This window comes from Acinonyx jubatus, chromosome A2 (genome assembly GCF_027475565.1).
Source record: "Acinonyx jubatus isolate Ajub_Pintada_27869175 chromosome A2, VMU_Ajub_asm_v1.0, whole genome shotgun sequence".
NCBI lineage: Eukaryota > Metazoa > Chordata > Mammalia > Carnivora > Felidae > Acinonyx > Acinonyx jubatus.
The window spans coordinates 46118939-46133646 of record NC_069383.1 but is presented as its reverse complement, the minus strand read 5'-3'; the positions used below and the strand labels follow the sequence as shown (position 1 = coordinate 46133646).

The 14708-nt window shown below is 49.3% G+C and overlaps 1 protein-coding gene across 9 annotated transcripts in view; it reads left to right on the top strand.

The window, feature by feature from the left end:
- ADCYAP1R1 (ADCYAP receptor type I) overlaps positions 1-14708 on the top strand; it is a 143013-nt gene that overhangs the window by 117727 nt on the left and 10578 nt on the right. For 4 of the 9 annotated variants that reach the window (XR_008296747.1, XM_053218259.1, XM_053218258.1 and 1 more), the window contains 7 exons: positions 392-524; positions 1455-1608; positions 2031-2091; positions 2624-2693; positions 7191-7282; positions 10177-10260; positions 14282-14365. Coding sequence is in view for 8 of the 9 variants with exons in the window: in XM_053218259.1 (XP_053074234.1) it covers positions 392-524; positions 1455-1608; positions 2031-2091; positions 2624-2693; positions 7191-7282; positions 10177-10260; positions 14282-14365 (678 nt within the window). In the remaining variant the exon portion in view is untranslated. The remainder of the gene's footprint in view (positions 1-391; positions 525-1454; positions 1609-2030; positions 2092-2623; positions 2694-7190; positions 7283-10176; positions 10261-14281; positions 14366-14708) is intronic. The other 5 variants (XM_015065046.3, XM_027075216.2, XM_015065048.3 and 2 more) reach the window with 5 other exon arrangements.

Below are 14708 nucleotides of genomic sequence, written 5' to 3'. Positions count from 1 at the left end.
CCCACCCCCCACTCCTGCCCCTGGATATCAGCCCTGGAGGTCCCTTAGAGGGCAAGGACATTTCCTCCACCCCTAGGCTAACAGATGGGAAACTTGACCCCAGAGACAGCCACTGACGTGTCCAGGGCCACCAGCAAGGTAGACCGATGTTCCTCACTTTTATCCTAGATAGACAGAGCTCACAGGAGGGGAAAGTCTGGCCTCTTGGAATGGTGGAGCCAGGCAACAAAGTCTGGCAGTGAATGAGGATTTAGAGAGGTGGGAAGGAGGTGGCAAGGTGGGGACCCCCTGAGACAAAACCGTGGAGTTGGCCCAAAGCAGACCACAGAGTGGAGGGGTGGAACGGGTTCCTTGCTTCAAGGCTTCTTCCTCCCCTGGCTTGCTGGCGTAGGAAGCTGCACTGCACCCGCAATTTCATCCACATGAACCTGTTCGTGTCATTCATGCTGAGGGCAATCTCCGTTTTCATCAAAGACTGGATCCTCTACGCAGAGCAGGACAGCAACCACTGCTTCATCTCCACCGTGAGTGAGCCGGGCCCTGGCAGGAAGGCTTCCTGCCCTCTCAGGACTCCCTTCCCTGCGGCACCCGGTCATCCAGGTGTTTTTCTGCAGGTTAAGGCATTGTCCCCAGTGAATGCGGAAATCCGGGAATGACCGTGAGGTTGCTAGTAGCCAGTGAGATCCCCGTATGTTGTCGTTTCCTGTCCCTCTCTCTGTACATGTACTTGGCAGAACAGATGTGGAAGGGAGAGTGGAAATGCCAAGTCCCACTTGCCCAAGAAGGAAACTAGGTTCAGAGAGAGGGCTGGCCTGGCCCCTGGGCATTTAACTAACCCATGACAGAGCCAAGGGACTGCTTGGCTTGGATTTTCTCCAGACTACCTCCCCAATTGTCATACCTTTTGGAGGTAAGCAGAAAATATAGGCTTTGATGGAATAAGATGGAAAGAACATCCCAGAGCACAGGGTCTTGACCCAGGAGGGCATACTTGGAGCCGGGGGCGGGGGAGGCAGTGTCTCTCTGAGATTTCTGGGGGCCAAGAACATTCCCCCTTGATGTCCAAAACCTTTGTTTTACCAAGGAGCCTCCTGCAGGGTCCTCTATATCCACCTTACCTGGAGGGGCTGGAGAAGGAGCAGGAAAGACCTGGGCGAGTGAGCCTGGGGAAGGGAGAGGGTCCTGTGCTCGCCCCCAGCCCAACTCTTTTCTGGCATGTGTAGAGTTGCCTCCATGGGCAGCTTCGACTCAGAATCATAGGATGCTACATTTTTAACTCTTCGAATCCAGGAATGTTGAGTCTTTCAGCCCCATGGGGTGTTTGAATCCCAGCATGTCAGAGCTGTAGGGCCTTCAGGATTCTACCCGGTTCTGTTGGGCTGGATTTCCAGGGCTGGGTGGGGGCCAGCAGTGGGAGCTTCATGCCTCCCTCACCCTCCCTGCCCTCTTTGCAGGTGGAATGCAAGGCCATAATGGTTTTCTTCCACTACTGTGTCGTGTCCAACTACTTCTGGCTATTCATCGAGGGCCTATACCTCTTCACCCTGCTGGTGGAGACCTTCTTCCCTGAGAGGAGATACTTCTACTGGTACACCATTATAGGCTGGGGTAGGTCACTGGCTGTGGCCTGGACAGGCTCAGGCCTCATGGCCAGGTACGTCCTTGGTCCCGCGGTCAGGGTGTGTTAGGTCAGAGGAGGGAGGCCCTGTCCTGCCCTGCAGCTGATGGTGTGCTTCTGGTTCTTGGACCCTTTCTTGCTCTTCCTGCCCATAGAAACCCATCATCAGAAAGAGGTGATAGGCTCAGGAGTCCTTCTGAGAAGTGAGATAGCCCAGGGTCTTACGGGTACATGAACCCCCAGGAGGCACTTAGGGTCCCCAAGACTCCAGATCTAAAAGGGAGACCTGCCCCATGGGTCAGAACCCCCTGTCTGAGTGGGGACAGCGGCTTCTGGGAGCCCCAAATCTGAAGGGAACCCAGGGCCCGTGGGTTTTCCTGTTATCACCGAGCTTCTTTTTTTGCTCTCCCAGGGACCCCAACTGTGTGTGTGTCTGTGTGGGCTGTGCTGAGGCTCTACCTTGACAACACAGGGTGAGTACATACCCGAGGGCCAGGGCGAGAGCCCCGACGGGCCTCAGTGGCTGCTCCGACCTAACATTGACTGCCCACCCCCACACCCTGACCCTACCACAGGTGGACCACATGGTCACATCTCAGCCAGAACCTAGTGAAAATGTGCAGGGCTTCGGAGTCCCTTTCTCCTTTTGGGCCCAGCTCTGAGTGTCTTTTTTCCTTTCAGGGAGAGGAGGAAGAGTGTTGGGGGTGAGATCACCCCTCCACAAGCCCTGGGCCTGAAGGGGGAACAGGGCCCTTGCCCAGGAGCCCATTGGTGACTCCAACTCTTGTGCTCCACTTCCTGCCTTGACAGGGAGCAGAGGGAAGGCCCAGGGCACTAGAAGAACCAGAACTGGGCTCTGGTCTGCAGCATGCCTGAGCACTTTCTTTCCAGCCAGTCCCTCCTCAGAGAGCTGTAGGGGGATAGTGCCACAGTGGGGCCAGGGGCATTGTCCTGTGGGCATCCCAGCCCTGAGCTTAATCTCTCTTCTTTCTCTCTGTCTTTCAGCTGCTGGGATATGAATGACAACACAGCTCTGTGGTGGGTGATCAAAGGCCCTGTGGTTGGTTCCATAATGGTGAGTATCCTTGAGACAAGGAGGGGGGAAGAGACAGGGCCTGGGCAGAAAACAGGAGAAGAGGAAATACAGAGGTCGCTTTACAAACCATCCTCTTTCCTTTTCATGGCTACATTATATTCTGGAACATGGATACACAAGTTATTTAGCTATCCCACTAGTGTTGGACATTTGTATTATCTCATTTTTCCTCGTAACAAAATATGCTACTTGGAGCAGTTGTGTGCATAATTTTGAGCATGAGTATTTCTTTAGAATAAATGTCTAGAAATGGAATTGCTGGGCCAGAAAGAGTACCTCTTATCATTGTCTGCACTTAAAATATCAAACATTTACATTTTTGCATACTCTTCTGGGGAATAATGGTAGCTCATCGTTTTAACGTGAATCTCTCCACATTGCTGGTGCAGTGAAGTATTTTTTTTCCAAGCACTTATTGAAAATTTGTTTTTATTCTGGTCATTACCTGTTTATTTCTTTTGCTCGTTTTTCTTTTGCTTGCTTTGATCACTTGTCTTTCTAACTGTTTGCAAGATAGTAATGCTTTGTCGGTTAAACACGTCAGTGTGTTTACAAGACTGCATAATTTTATTACAGTCAAACTATCAGGTTTTGTCTTCATGAATTCTGAAACTTATTTCTTGTTTGTGGAAGTCTTTTCCCATCCTAGGATATAAAAGTATTTTTAACTGTTTTATAACAATTTTATGGGTTGGACTATTATATATATGTCCTTAATTTAGCTAATTTTTTTAAGTTTATTTATTTATTTTGAGAGAGAGAGAGAGAGCGCACAAGTGGGGGAGGGGGAGAGAGAGAGAGAGAGAGAGAGAGAGAGAGAGAGAGAGAGAGAGAATCCAAGCAGGCTTCATGCTGTCAGCACAGAGCTCGACGTTAGCCCATGAAACTGTGAGGTCATGATCTCAGCCATGATCAGGAGTCGGACACTCAACGGACTGAGCCACTGAGGCACCCCAGTCAAGCTAAATTTTTATTTCTTTGTCTAATCTGAAATGATATCTAATCTTCCTTAGTTTTTTTTCCCCCAGTTGGATAGACATTCCACCCTTTTAATTTTTTTATTAAATAGACCATCATTTCTCTATTATGTTAAAATGTTACTTTATCATGAACATTCAATACATTCTTCTTGTATTTAGTTCCAGACTTTCTATGTTATATTACTAATCTATTAGGCTATTTCCATGGTGAATGCCCTCTTGTGTTTGTTATTATTAACCTGGTAGCAGGTTTTGAGATCTGGTATGTTAATATCCCTTTCTTTATTCTTTTTTCCTTCAAAATTTTCTTGCACACTTACTTGTTCAAGTGAACTTTCAAATATCCTTGTCAAATTGAAAAAAAAAAAAAAGAGTCTGGTCAAGAGTTTTAGAGAAATTGCATTGAATTTATAAATTAACTTGGAGAAGTGATTTTCTTAAAAATACGGAATCATCCGGGGCGCCTGGGTGGCTCAGTCGGTTAAGCGTCCGACTTCGGCTCAGGTCACGATCTTGCGGTCCGCGAGTTCGAGCCCCGCGTCGGGCTCTGGGCTGATGGCTCAGAGCCTGGAGCCTGCTTCCGATTCTGTGTCTCCCTCTCTCTCTGCCCCTCCCCCGTTCATGCTCTGTCTCTCTCTGTCTCAAAAATAAATAAACGTTAAAAAAAAATAAAAAAAATAAAAAAAAATATGGAATCTTCCTCTCCAAGAACATGACATGATTCTCCATTTATTCAGCCTTTCTCATAGAGTCATTTGTATAGCTTTTTAGTTGTCTTGTCCAATTTACCTGCAAGGTATTTTCCATTCTGTGCTTGTATTGAATCTGGGACTCATTCTGTCATTGTATGTTCTAGTGGGCTACTAATAGGGAAACTATTAGTTATTGTGTATTTTTGGTTACCTTTTCTTGGTTACCTTTTTAAACTCTTATTAGTTCCTGTCCCTTTTCAGTTGGTTTTCATGGGTTTTCTAGGTAGAACATTACATAATCTTTAAATGAAAATAATTTTACTCTTTCTAGTATTTATATCATTTATTCCTAGGTTTTGATGAGGATGGTGTTTGCTATATAGTTTTGGGAAGTTATTCTTCATTTAACCAGGAAAGTTCCTATTCCTGGCTTGTTTTAGTGTGTATTTTTTAAAAATCAGGAAATCCAATATGTTTTGGAAACATTTTCTGGAGTGATCCCTTCCCTTCGTGATGGACGTTTATAATATTCCAATTTGTCTTCCTAATGAACAATGCTACAATGGATATATTTGTGTGTATCTTTGAATATGTGTGAATATATCTTTTAGAATTAATCTCTAGGAGTGGAATTTCTGGGACAAAGGGTACGTACATTTAACATTTTCATAGATATCAAATGAACAGAATACAAGGGTGCTCATTTCTCATGTCTTTGTTGATGTTTTGATTACTGAACTATTCACCAATCTTATGGGGGAGAAGGGTAGTTTATTGTTTTAATCTGTTAATGTGACAAATATTAGTAGATTTGTTTTTTTTCCCTTGAACTTCCGGTGTAAAACCTTTTATGGACACGATCTGTTTGTTCTTTTAATACACTGCTAAATTCTATTTGTTAACATTTTGTTTGTAGTTTTTGCATTGTTCTTTGTTCTCTAGTGTTAGGTGTGTGGTGTGTGGTGTGTGGTGTGTGTGTGTGTGTGTGTGTGTGTGTGTATGTGTGTGTATTTATATGCTTTCTTCATTGTCCGGGATTTGGAGTAGAGTTTTGTTAGCCTAATAAGTAATTTGTGAGGTTTTCTTTTTATTTGCTTTTAAACAAAAGCAAATGAGGTAGTTTGTAAGTTACATCTTCCCTGAAGGTATTAAGAAACTGGTCTGTAAAGTTATCTGCATTTTAATGCCTTTTAATGCATACATCTTTGATTAGTTTATTTCAATTTCTCCTAAGGACATTGCTCTACTTAGATTTTCCACATCTTCTTTTAACTTTTTTTAAGTTTATTTATTGAGAGAGAGCAGGGGAGGGGCAGAGAGAGGGAGAAAGAGAATCCCATGCAGGCTCCATGCCACCAGCACAGGGCCCCACACAAGGCTCAAATTCATGAACCACGAGATCATGACCTGAGCAGAAACTTGAATCAGACCCTCAATTGACTGAGCCACTCGGGCACCCTCTATATCTTCATTTTTTTTTTTAAATTTTTTTTTTTAACGTTTATTTATTTTTTGAGACAGAGAGAGACAGAGCATGAACGGGGGAGGATCAGAGAGAGGGAGACACAGAATCCGAAACAGGCTCCAGGCTCTGAGTTGTCAGCACAGAGCCTGACGTGGGGCTCGAACTCATGGACCGTGAGATCATGACCTGAGCCGAAGTCGGCCGCTTAACCAACTGAGCCACCCAGGCGCCCCCCTCTATATCTTCTTGATTCAATTTTGTTAATTTCTATTTTCCCATTTAGTTTGATTTTCCCTTGTGATTTAAAATATTCTATACATCTGTTGTCTTGTCCTCCTTCTGGTCCCTAAATTTGTTTAGTTGTATTTTCTCCTTTTGGATCGACTAACATTTGCAGTGAGCAGTGTTCTGTGCTGAATTCCAGGTACTGTGGAGACGCTGGGCTTGTAGTGGAGATCATTGAGAGAACCCTGACTTCATAGAGCATGTTTTATCATTCTAATTGATCTGTGGAAACAAACAAACAAAAAAACAAAGCCCCCAAATAAAGTTTTTATTGATCGTCTACCTTTTTCCTATTTCTTTATAATGCATTTTTATCTTTATTAATTTCCTTCTTGTGTAAGTTAAAACTGTGGCACTTTCCCCCTAGCTTCTGATTTGAATGCTTCATTATATTATTGTCGATATTTACTATGTTTTAGTAAGTTAGTGTCAAGTTCTGTATTTTTCTTTTCTCCAGGCACTGCTTTGGCTCCATCCAGATGATGTCACTGTATGGTCCTTTCATTGCACCTTGTTTCTATTAGTTTGCTCCCTGTCCTCCCCTTTCTGTTTAGAGAGATTTTGTCCCTGATCTTCATCTGAAGGTAAATGCTGTCATTGTCGTTCCCAGGCAGCTTTTTAATTAATAATACTTATGGTTGTCCTTTCTGGTTCCCCATGTTCAGTTACTCTGAGCTTGGAGTTTCTCCAGAGGACAGCTCTCACCTCGGCAGGAGCCTCTTCTCTGTCTGTTTGGCATTGTTTTCCATCACCCTGATCCGATTTGCTTTCTCTTCTAGAAATTGCCTACTTTTCTGGCTCAGTCATGAGCCAGAAATACTCCGTTTTTCTCAGTGCTCTTATGGAACTCTTTTTATTCTATCTCTTCTGTCATTTCAGCAATAGTAAATGGGAGGTAAACAAGTGTTCTCACGTTGCCATCTTGGATTCTAAGTCTAGATGGGATTTTGACTGATCAGAGAGGGTCCTCCTGGGGCAGCAACAGTCCATGCAGAGGCGAGAGCTGTGGCAAGTCTTTGCCCAGAATCATTTCTGTCTTTTCTTTGCTCTTCAGGTTAACTTTGTGCTCTTCATTGGCATCATCGTCATCCTTGTGCAGAAACTTCAGTCTCCAGACATGGGAGGCAACGAGTCCAGCATCTACTTGTAAGTACCATTGTGTGAATGCCATAGTCACTTCCAACAGCTATGTGGGCCCTGCACTGAGGTCACAGGAGAAGGCCTAGGTTTTGCTGACGGGGTAAACCAGCAGCGGCATTTGCAAGACTTCTTTCTGATTAAAGTGCCTTTAAAATGTAGTTGCCTTGCCTATCTTTTAGCCAGCCCAGGAGCTAATCCACATGGTGATTACATGGAAGGGAAGAGAGAGCGAGAGGAAGAGATGGTCAGACCCTGTGTCACATGAAGAAAAGCAATATGGAAGACACCAGATTCCTTAGGGTAGTTAGGGTCTTAGTTGCTTCACAGTTGGATTTCCTTTGGGGATCTTGGTTCTGTGGGAAGTTCATGAATGCCACTGGATGCACTGTTGCCTGATGTCCCCACCCCAGCCCAATGGGGCTGAGCAAGTTGCTCAGCCCCGACTAGCGAACCAGGTGGACATTCTTGCTGGCTATTGGAAGAGGGGATTCTTTCTCTTCTCCACCTTCTTTCAGGGAAGCTCTATCTTCGGGCCTGGTCTTCCTCCTATAACTCCCTCCTCCCTGACCAGAGGGACAGCTGATATGTTTGACATAGCTGGGGTTCCTCAGGCAACACTTACCATTGAGTGTAGGGTTTTCTCCACCTCCATGGCTGTTTGGCTTTGCTTCCTACAAATCTTTTTGCAGTCACGTCCCTAACAGCTTGCCCCACTTGCTCTGCCACCCCTCTCCCAGCCTTCCACTTATTCTGAATCAGACCGGGAAGCTTCCATTTCACCCTTCTTGCCTCATGATCAGGAGAATGACCAGCTGGGTGTGTGGGGTGTGGGGACACTGCTGCTGCGGGGGGGGAAGGTCAAACCCCTGTGGTTTGCTGGTGGGGTCGGATGGGCACAGAAAGTCTGAGGGCATTCTCTGGGGTCTGTCCATGGGCAAGGTGGAAGCCATATGTGTTGCCTCTTTAGTTTTTAAAGAAAAGAGCAGATTAGAAGGAGCTGAGGTATTCTCATGGCGTCAGTGGGGGCTTGGTCCTGTTTTCATTGGAGACTCCAACCCAATGGGGCTCAGAACCTTGATGGCTGCCAGTGGACAAGTAGAGCAGCAGAGAGACCCCACCAGAGGGTTCTCCCCACCGGCCATTCTCCTGGATACACGGTATGGCAGGAACTACCCAGAGACCCATCCCAGATCCTTAGGGCTTCCCCAGAGATGCAGAACTTGCCCTGGGTCTGTGTGGTCAGCTTGGGCGCCTGCCTTGTAGAAGTCCTTCCCGTGGGGCTGGGGGATCTGCATAAGGCCTGGCTTGGTCAGCTTTGTTTTCCCTGCATAAGGATGATTAGATTTCATTTGAAAAGACCCCCTACCTTTTTTTTTTTTTTTTTGCTGTCCATTTACTGTCTTTTTTTTTTCATGTTTTTGCAAGTGTTTTTTGTTTTTGTTTTTTTACCAACCCCTGCTTTTCTGTATGTGTTTATGTAGTCAAAAATTTGTCATGCATATAAGTCATAAGGTCTCTAAGGCCTTGCACTGGGGGACCAGGGGGACTGGCTCCCTGTGACTGACTCACTTCCCTAGAGGGATCATTCCTACCTTAGTCTCTAGCACCCACAAAACAGAGCCCTGCCGCTCCCTTCACCTCCCTGTCTGGCGTCAGTGCTCACGTCCTATGTCTAGCCACAGGGTGGACTGCTCTAGGGCCGAATGCCTCCCATGCAGTTGTTTCTGACATCTGAAGCTACTGGCGTTTAAATTGGCCTTTTCTTTCCTTTGAGCTCCAGCCTTGGTCCCCCTACTCTCTGCTTGCTGCTGGGAAGGGTTTCTTCTTCTGGGGTTTCTGGGATCTCTTCTCTGGGAGGCTCCCCCTTCCTTCCCTCCCACAGGGACACACACAGGGGTCCAACTGCAACCTAATAAGGACACTCTACTGACCCCAATGCACACTTCACCAGCTTAGACATCTTGTGGTAGGCAGCCAGAAGCTCCCCGGGTCTGGTGGGAGGGAAGTGTGGGGTCAGGGTTTCCGAAATATTCCCAGACTGGGAGCTGTAGGATCCTGTCCGGCCTTCCTAATGCATAGACAACCATTTGTAAGAGTGATTTATACATTTAAGTACATTTAAGAACCAGCTGGTTGGTTTGCTTCTGCTGTGGACCAAAAAAATCCCCTTGCAATCTCAGAGAATCCTCTTTGGTGCTAGTCTCAAGCCCCAAAGACAAAAAACTCAGGTGCGGTTGGCAAGCCAGGTGGGAGGGCTAACACAGGATGAGGGGCCCTTGATCCCCTGACATTTAGCAACCTACATGAGTGTTTCCAGGGTCAAGGAGACCCTGTTGGTGGAAAGTGAGGGATAATCAAGGAGACGGTGCTGCTGAGGACTGCAGGCTTTTTGCCAACACTTGCAACTCCGTCCACGCACATTTAGTGCCCACGAACACCCAGTGATCTGGTGGGCTGAGTAAGCATCCCTTTTTACAGCTGAGGGAGCTAGTTGTCAGTGTAGTGCAATGAATCCAGTAGGAGCAAGTGAAGCCGTAGCTGTCGTGCCGCCAGCCCTTGGCTCTAAGCTTGACTACACCATCTTTCCTGTCCTCGAGGAAATGACAGATGAGAGATGGTGTTCAATAAGTGTATAAGCAAGGCTTCCTGGAAGAAACGGCCCCAGTGGGATCCAGCCTTGTAGAGAGAACTGCCCCCCTCCCAGAGTGCTTTGGGCTGGGAGGTGTCTGCTGTGGGGGGAGGGGAGACTATCGGGGGGATGGAAAGGGGCAGGATCTGGTGGGAGAGGAGATTTCAGGGCTGTGCCTGAGTCCCCTTGGGCCACCAGAGTTATGTGTGGGGCGGAGGGGCCCCTTCAGATCTGCCCACAACAGCTTTCCGATTTTTTCCTCTGTTTCCAGAACAAATTTAAGCCTGGGAGTCCCCAAGAAAGCCCGAGAGGACCCCCTGCCTGTGCCCTCAGACCAGCATTCACTCCCTTTCCTGTAGGTTGGTTCCAGCTGCTTAGATGATAAGGGTTTGAGATGGCGCTTCTGTTGGAGGCTTGGACCCCCGCAGGGGGTGGTAGCACTGAGCCACCCACACTCTTTCACCTGGTGCTCCTGATGAAATGAGTCGCTGGCACCAGGACTTGGGCAGGGGCCAGGCGTGGAGTGTGGGCCTGGGTCAGGGCTTGGCATGTGCTCTGGCTCATTGTGGTCTGGGGTGGGGGTTAGGGCTCAGCCTGAGGCTGGGATCAGGGTTAGTCTGCTCTTTCCTGCCCTTAGCTTTGCGAGAAGCCGGCTGGCTCAGAAAAGGGAGGGTGAGTTCCCACACAGACGTGGACTGTGCTGAGACCGTCTCCAGGAGCTGGCTTTACTCCCAGCTGTCTCTCCATTACAGGATGGGCATTGGAAGCTGGGTCTGGGCTCGGGGAGAGAACCCCCATCTGTATTTCCCTCAGGGACCTTGCAGAGCAGGTCTGCACAGCCCCTTGGGTGAAGGAAGGAGATGAGAGCAGATACCATGATGTAGATAGCAGGGCTGTGACATACCCAGTGTCTGAAGGATGACCTCGACTCCACAGACAGGCTCTGTGGTGGCAGAAATGCAACCAGGAAGCCATCAGTCCAGGAGCTCAGCCCACAGCCTAAGGCTTCCAGTTCACATGGGGCTCCATTTCCCACTTCCAAAGCACCCCTTCTCTGTCTAGGAGGGCCCCGTCCTCACAACTCCTGTTAGGGATCAGCAGCGGGGGAATGGTTACTCCTATTTTGCAGATGAAGAAACTGAGGCCCAGAGAAGGAAAGTGACACCACCTGAGACCACCCAGCAAGTCAGTGTCTAGATAAAGCCTTGAGCTCAGGTGCCCTGATCCCCCAGGCTGGGGAGGGGGCACAGAGGGTGAGCTTGTCCTCAGTGGTGGGGGAGGAGGGAGAGGTGGGCAGAGAAGCTCCAAGATCTGCTGAGCTGAGCTGAGCTTCCGGCCAGAGTACCAGCATGGTGTGCAGCGCTTGCCTGGGGGCTGGGCCAGGGTTCTGGGGCTTTACAGCATCTTGCCATCATGAGGGACCCTATGGAGAATGTTTGGTTCAGACTGAGACCTTCTGTAGGCCTGCCAACTATCCCAGTGCTTCAGTGATCACTAGGAACAAGGTGAAATAGACAAGGATGCTGCCTCAAAGCCGCCCCCACCACCGCAGGATGGGGGTCTAACATTCTGTCCAGTATTTCCTGGGGCTACAGCAGCTTTGCACACAAAAGTCACCAAAGCTCCAAAGCTTCCATGGAGTTTAGCCTGTGACCAAAACAGGGGTCGAAGAAACCGTGTGCTGCCTCCCTGGGTTACAGACTGAAGTGCTGAGACCTGGAAGTGGCTTTGACCTTCCTGCAGATACACAGCAAAGTCTTGGCAGAACCAGGCCCGGGAGCCAGGGCTTCCTGGTTTCCAAATGCAGCCGTGGGCCCTGCACCTGCCATGGGGATCTCCAGCCTTCTGATTTAGTTCCTGCCTAGCACCCTTGTCTGAATGTCTTATCCTCCCTTGGGTCCAAATCAGAACTGAGTTCACCAGCCAGTCTGGGTTTATGTCTTCCTTTTGATTAAATTCCTTTCACTAATTGTAGTGACTTTTTAGAGGTCATGACATCTCTTCCTTTCTCACATCTATATCTGGCTTTTCTGCCACTCTCTTGTGTCATTTCAGTGGGTCCCTTTGCACAGAGCCATTGAAGGTTTGGGAGAACTGGAGTATTTGAGAAGAAGGCCACTTACCTCTTTCCCCAGATCCTTCTCCTGAGAGGCCTCCTAGGCATCAGGTCCCCCCACTTTGTTTACCCTTCCCCGTCTGAGACCCACATCTTTATGAGGGGTCTGATCTCCCAGCTAACTAAGTGGCCTCTAAGGAAATCAGAGGAGTCTGTATTTACTGTGTCCAGGGCCCAGGAAGGTCAGAGACAACAACTTGGGAGCTCAGAGACGGAACAGTCTCAGAAGAGAGTAGCTGAAGCTTTAGAATTCAGGGTGAGGGCTTAAGCCTGGTGGGGACGGGGTGGCATCTGAGGTTTGGGTTCCTGGGCCCTCAGCCAGGCCATGGTTGAGGGATCAGGCCACTGGCTGTAGGAGAAAGTAGCCAGCCATTCAATCTGGACCAGGTAGAGAATAAATTTAGAGGCTACAATGGTTCCCATTCCCAAATACCCAATTAAGTTGTTGTAATTTGTGAGAAAAAACATACTTATGTGTCCATCTGTCTCTTCGTATGTGTATGAAACAGACCTTTGACATTCACTGAGGACACATGAAGAAACTTGTCAAACATGGGACTTCCTCATGACAGTGTGTCTAGAGCTTCGAGTTGTATGTGGATCACCTAGGGACCTTGTTAAAATGCAGATCCGAAGCCAGCAGGGCTGGGGCGGCACCTAAGATTCTGCATCTCTAAGAAGCTCTCAGGTGGTACTGATGCCGCTGATCTGGATAGCAGAGCCTCACGCAGGACCTCACATCCCATGTCTGTAAAGTGGGCCAGTAGTGCCCTCACAGAAGGGTGTGAGCTGAGAGGTGCCATTTGTTAAGTGGGAACACCATGCTTGACTGTGGCAAGGGTCCTGGGTGGACCTCGGCTTGCCTCCTCTTTGAAGTGTGTGATTCACATTTGTGCCTCAGCAAAATGACGTGTCTCCACATGTCAAGGACCTTCAGACTTCCTCTCAAAGATCGGGAATCACAGATTACAAATCAGTGAATGCCCAAGGTCTGGTCTCTTCATGTGTATTTGTTCTCATGTGTATCAGATCCCTGCAGATAGATCTGTTCACCAGCAGGTGCCAGGAGCTCGGTACCTCATGGTGCCTGAGGAGGGTTCGTGAGGGAAGCTGCTCTTTTGAGGTCTGATGAGAGAACACAGCTCTTCATCCATGTCTTACACGCTTATCAGAGAAGGAGAAGAAGTGTCTGTGGCTTGTCCCCACCCACGCAGAAGCAGGACCGTGATGAGCTAGAACAGATGGAAATTCCGCCTGACCTCTCTGAGGGGGTGGAATTTCTCAGTGCCTCACCCAGGCTAGTAGGGCTAACCCGGGGCTCACCTGTGGATGCCTCGGTGTTTCTGCAGGCAGTGGGGCGGTACCCAAAAGGGGCCCTTCTCAGCCTTCAGCCCCTGCCCTTTGAACTTCAGAAAGTCTAGCCCAGCGCTTGTGCTGTAGACCTCTCAGCAGGGACAGCAATGCCCTAGCCTGTGCTCTTCAGTATGGGAGCCACTAGCTGCACGTGGCCGTTGAGTCCTTGCAAGGTGGCTAGGGGAACGGAGGAAAGCGGATTTCTAATTTGATTTAATTTTCATTCCAATAGTTGCCGATGGGTAGTGGCTGTCCTATTGGACAGTGCAGATCGAGACCAATTAACAATCTCTTCCAGCCATCCCGCCTCTTCCCCCCCCCCCCCCCCCCCCCCCCGTATGCCCGCACTGAACTGCCTGGGGGCTCAGACAGGACGAGGTGCAGGCAGAAGAGTGAGAGCTGTAGAGGAGAAAGACCAGTGGACACCCAAGCCCAGGACTGGCCTGATTCAGGCTGGGTGGGCCCGGGCTAGGCAGCACGAGGTCCACGGGATGTGTTTCCGGCTACCCACCTGGCTGAGTGACCTCCGACAAGGCCGTGCTCTGAGCCTGGACCTGACTCAGCCAATTTCTGGGACCCCTGCTTGAGACCCAGCCCTGCCCCCACCTTCAGAACACACGTTCCCGCCAGCTCCCCTTACCTGTCTGTTGACCCAGCGTGAGCGCTCGTTGCGTGCACGTGTGTTCGTGCACACACCTGTACACGTATGGGCATGCATTTCTATGTCCAGAGCTGACCATGTCTTGGCCCCTGGCTTCCTCATCCTCTTCCATGTCACTGCCCCAGCCCTGTCTCCATCCCTGGGGCTCCTCTGCCCTCCCCTGAGCCTTGTCGCTCCAGGTCCACCTCAGTTTCTTCATTGCCCGATGCCCCCAGCTGACAGAAGTGCTGATCTTGTCACACCCAGCAGCTGCGTGCAGAAATGCTACTGCAAGCCACAGCGGGCTCAGCAGCACCCTTGCAAGATGTCAGAACTGTCCACCATAACTCTGTAAGTGTGCGTGGCGTGGCTGTGGCCGGGAGGCCCGGAGGGGAGGGGGCCGCATGCTGCTGCCGCTGCCCGGAGCTTGCATCCTGCCGGCTGGACGAGAGTGGAGAGCGAGCCTGTGCCTCCAGCCCGGCCCTTTCTGCACTGTTGCATGTTGTTGTCTGTGTGTCTTGTGAGTTCTCTGCAGCCTCGAGGCCCTCGGGGCGGGGTGGGGTGGGGTGGGGGGAGGTCGTGGGGACGGAGTGGCAGGGCTGAGGCCTGGAAGCCTCTCCTGCAGCCACCCCGACGTGTGGTCTTCCCAGAATCCCCCACTTCCCTGGGCTCCTCTTTGCAGCTGCCAAATCAA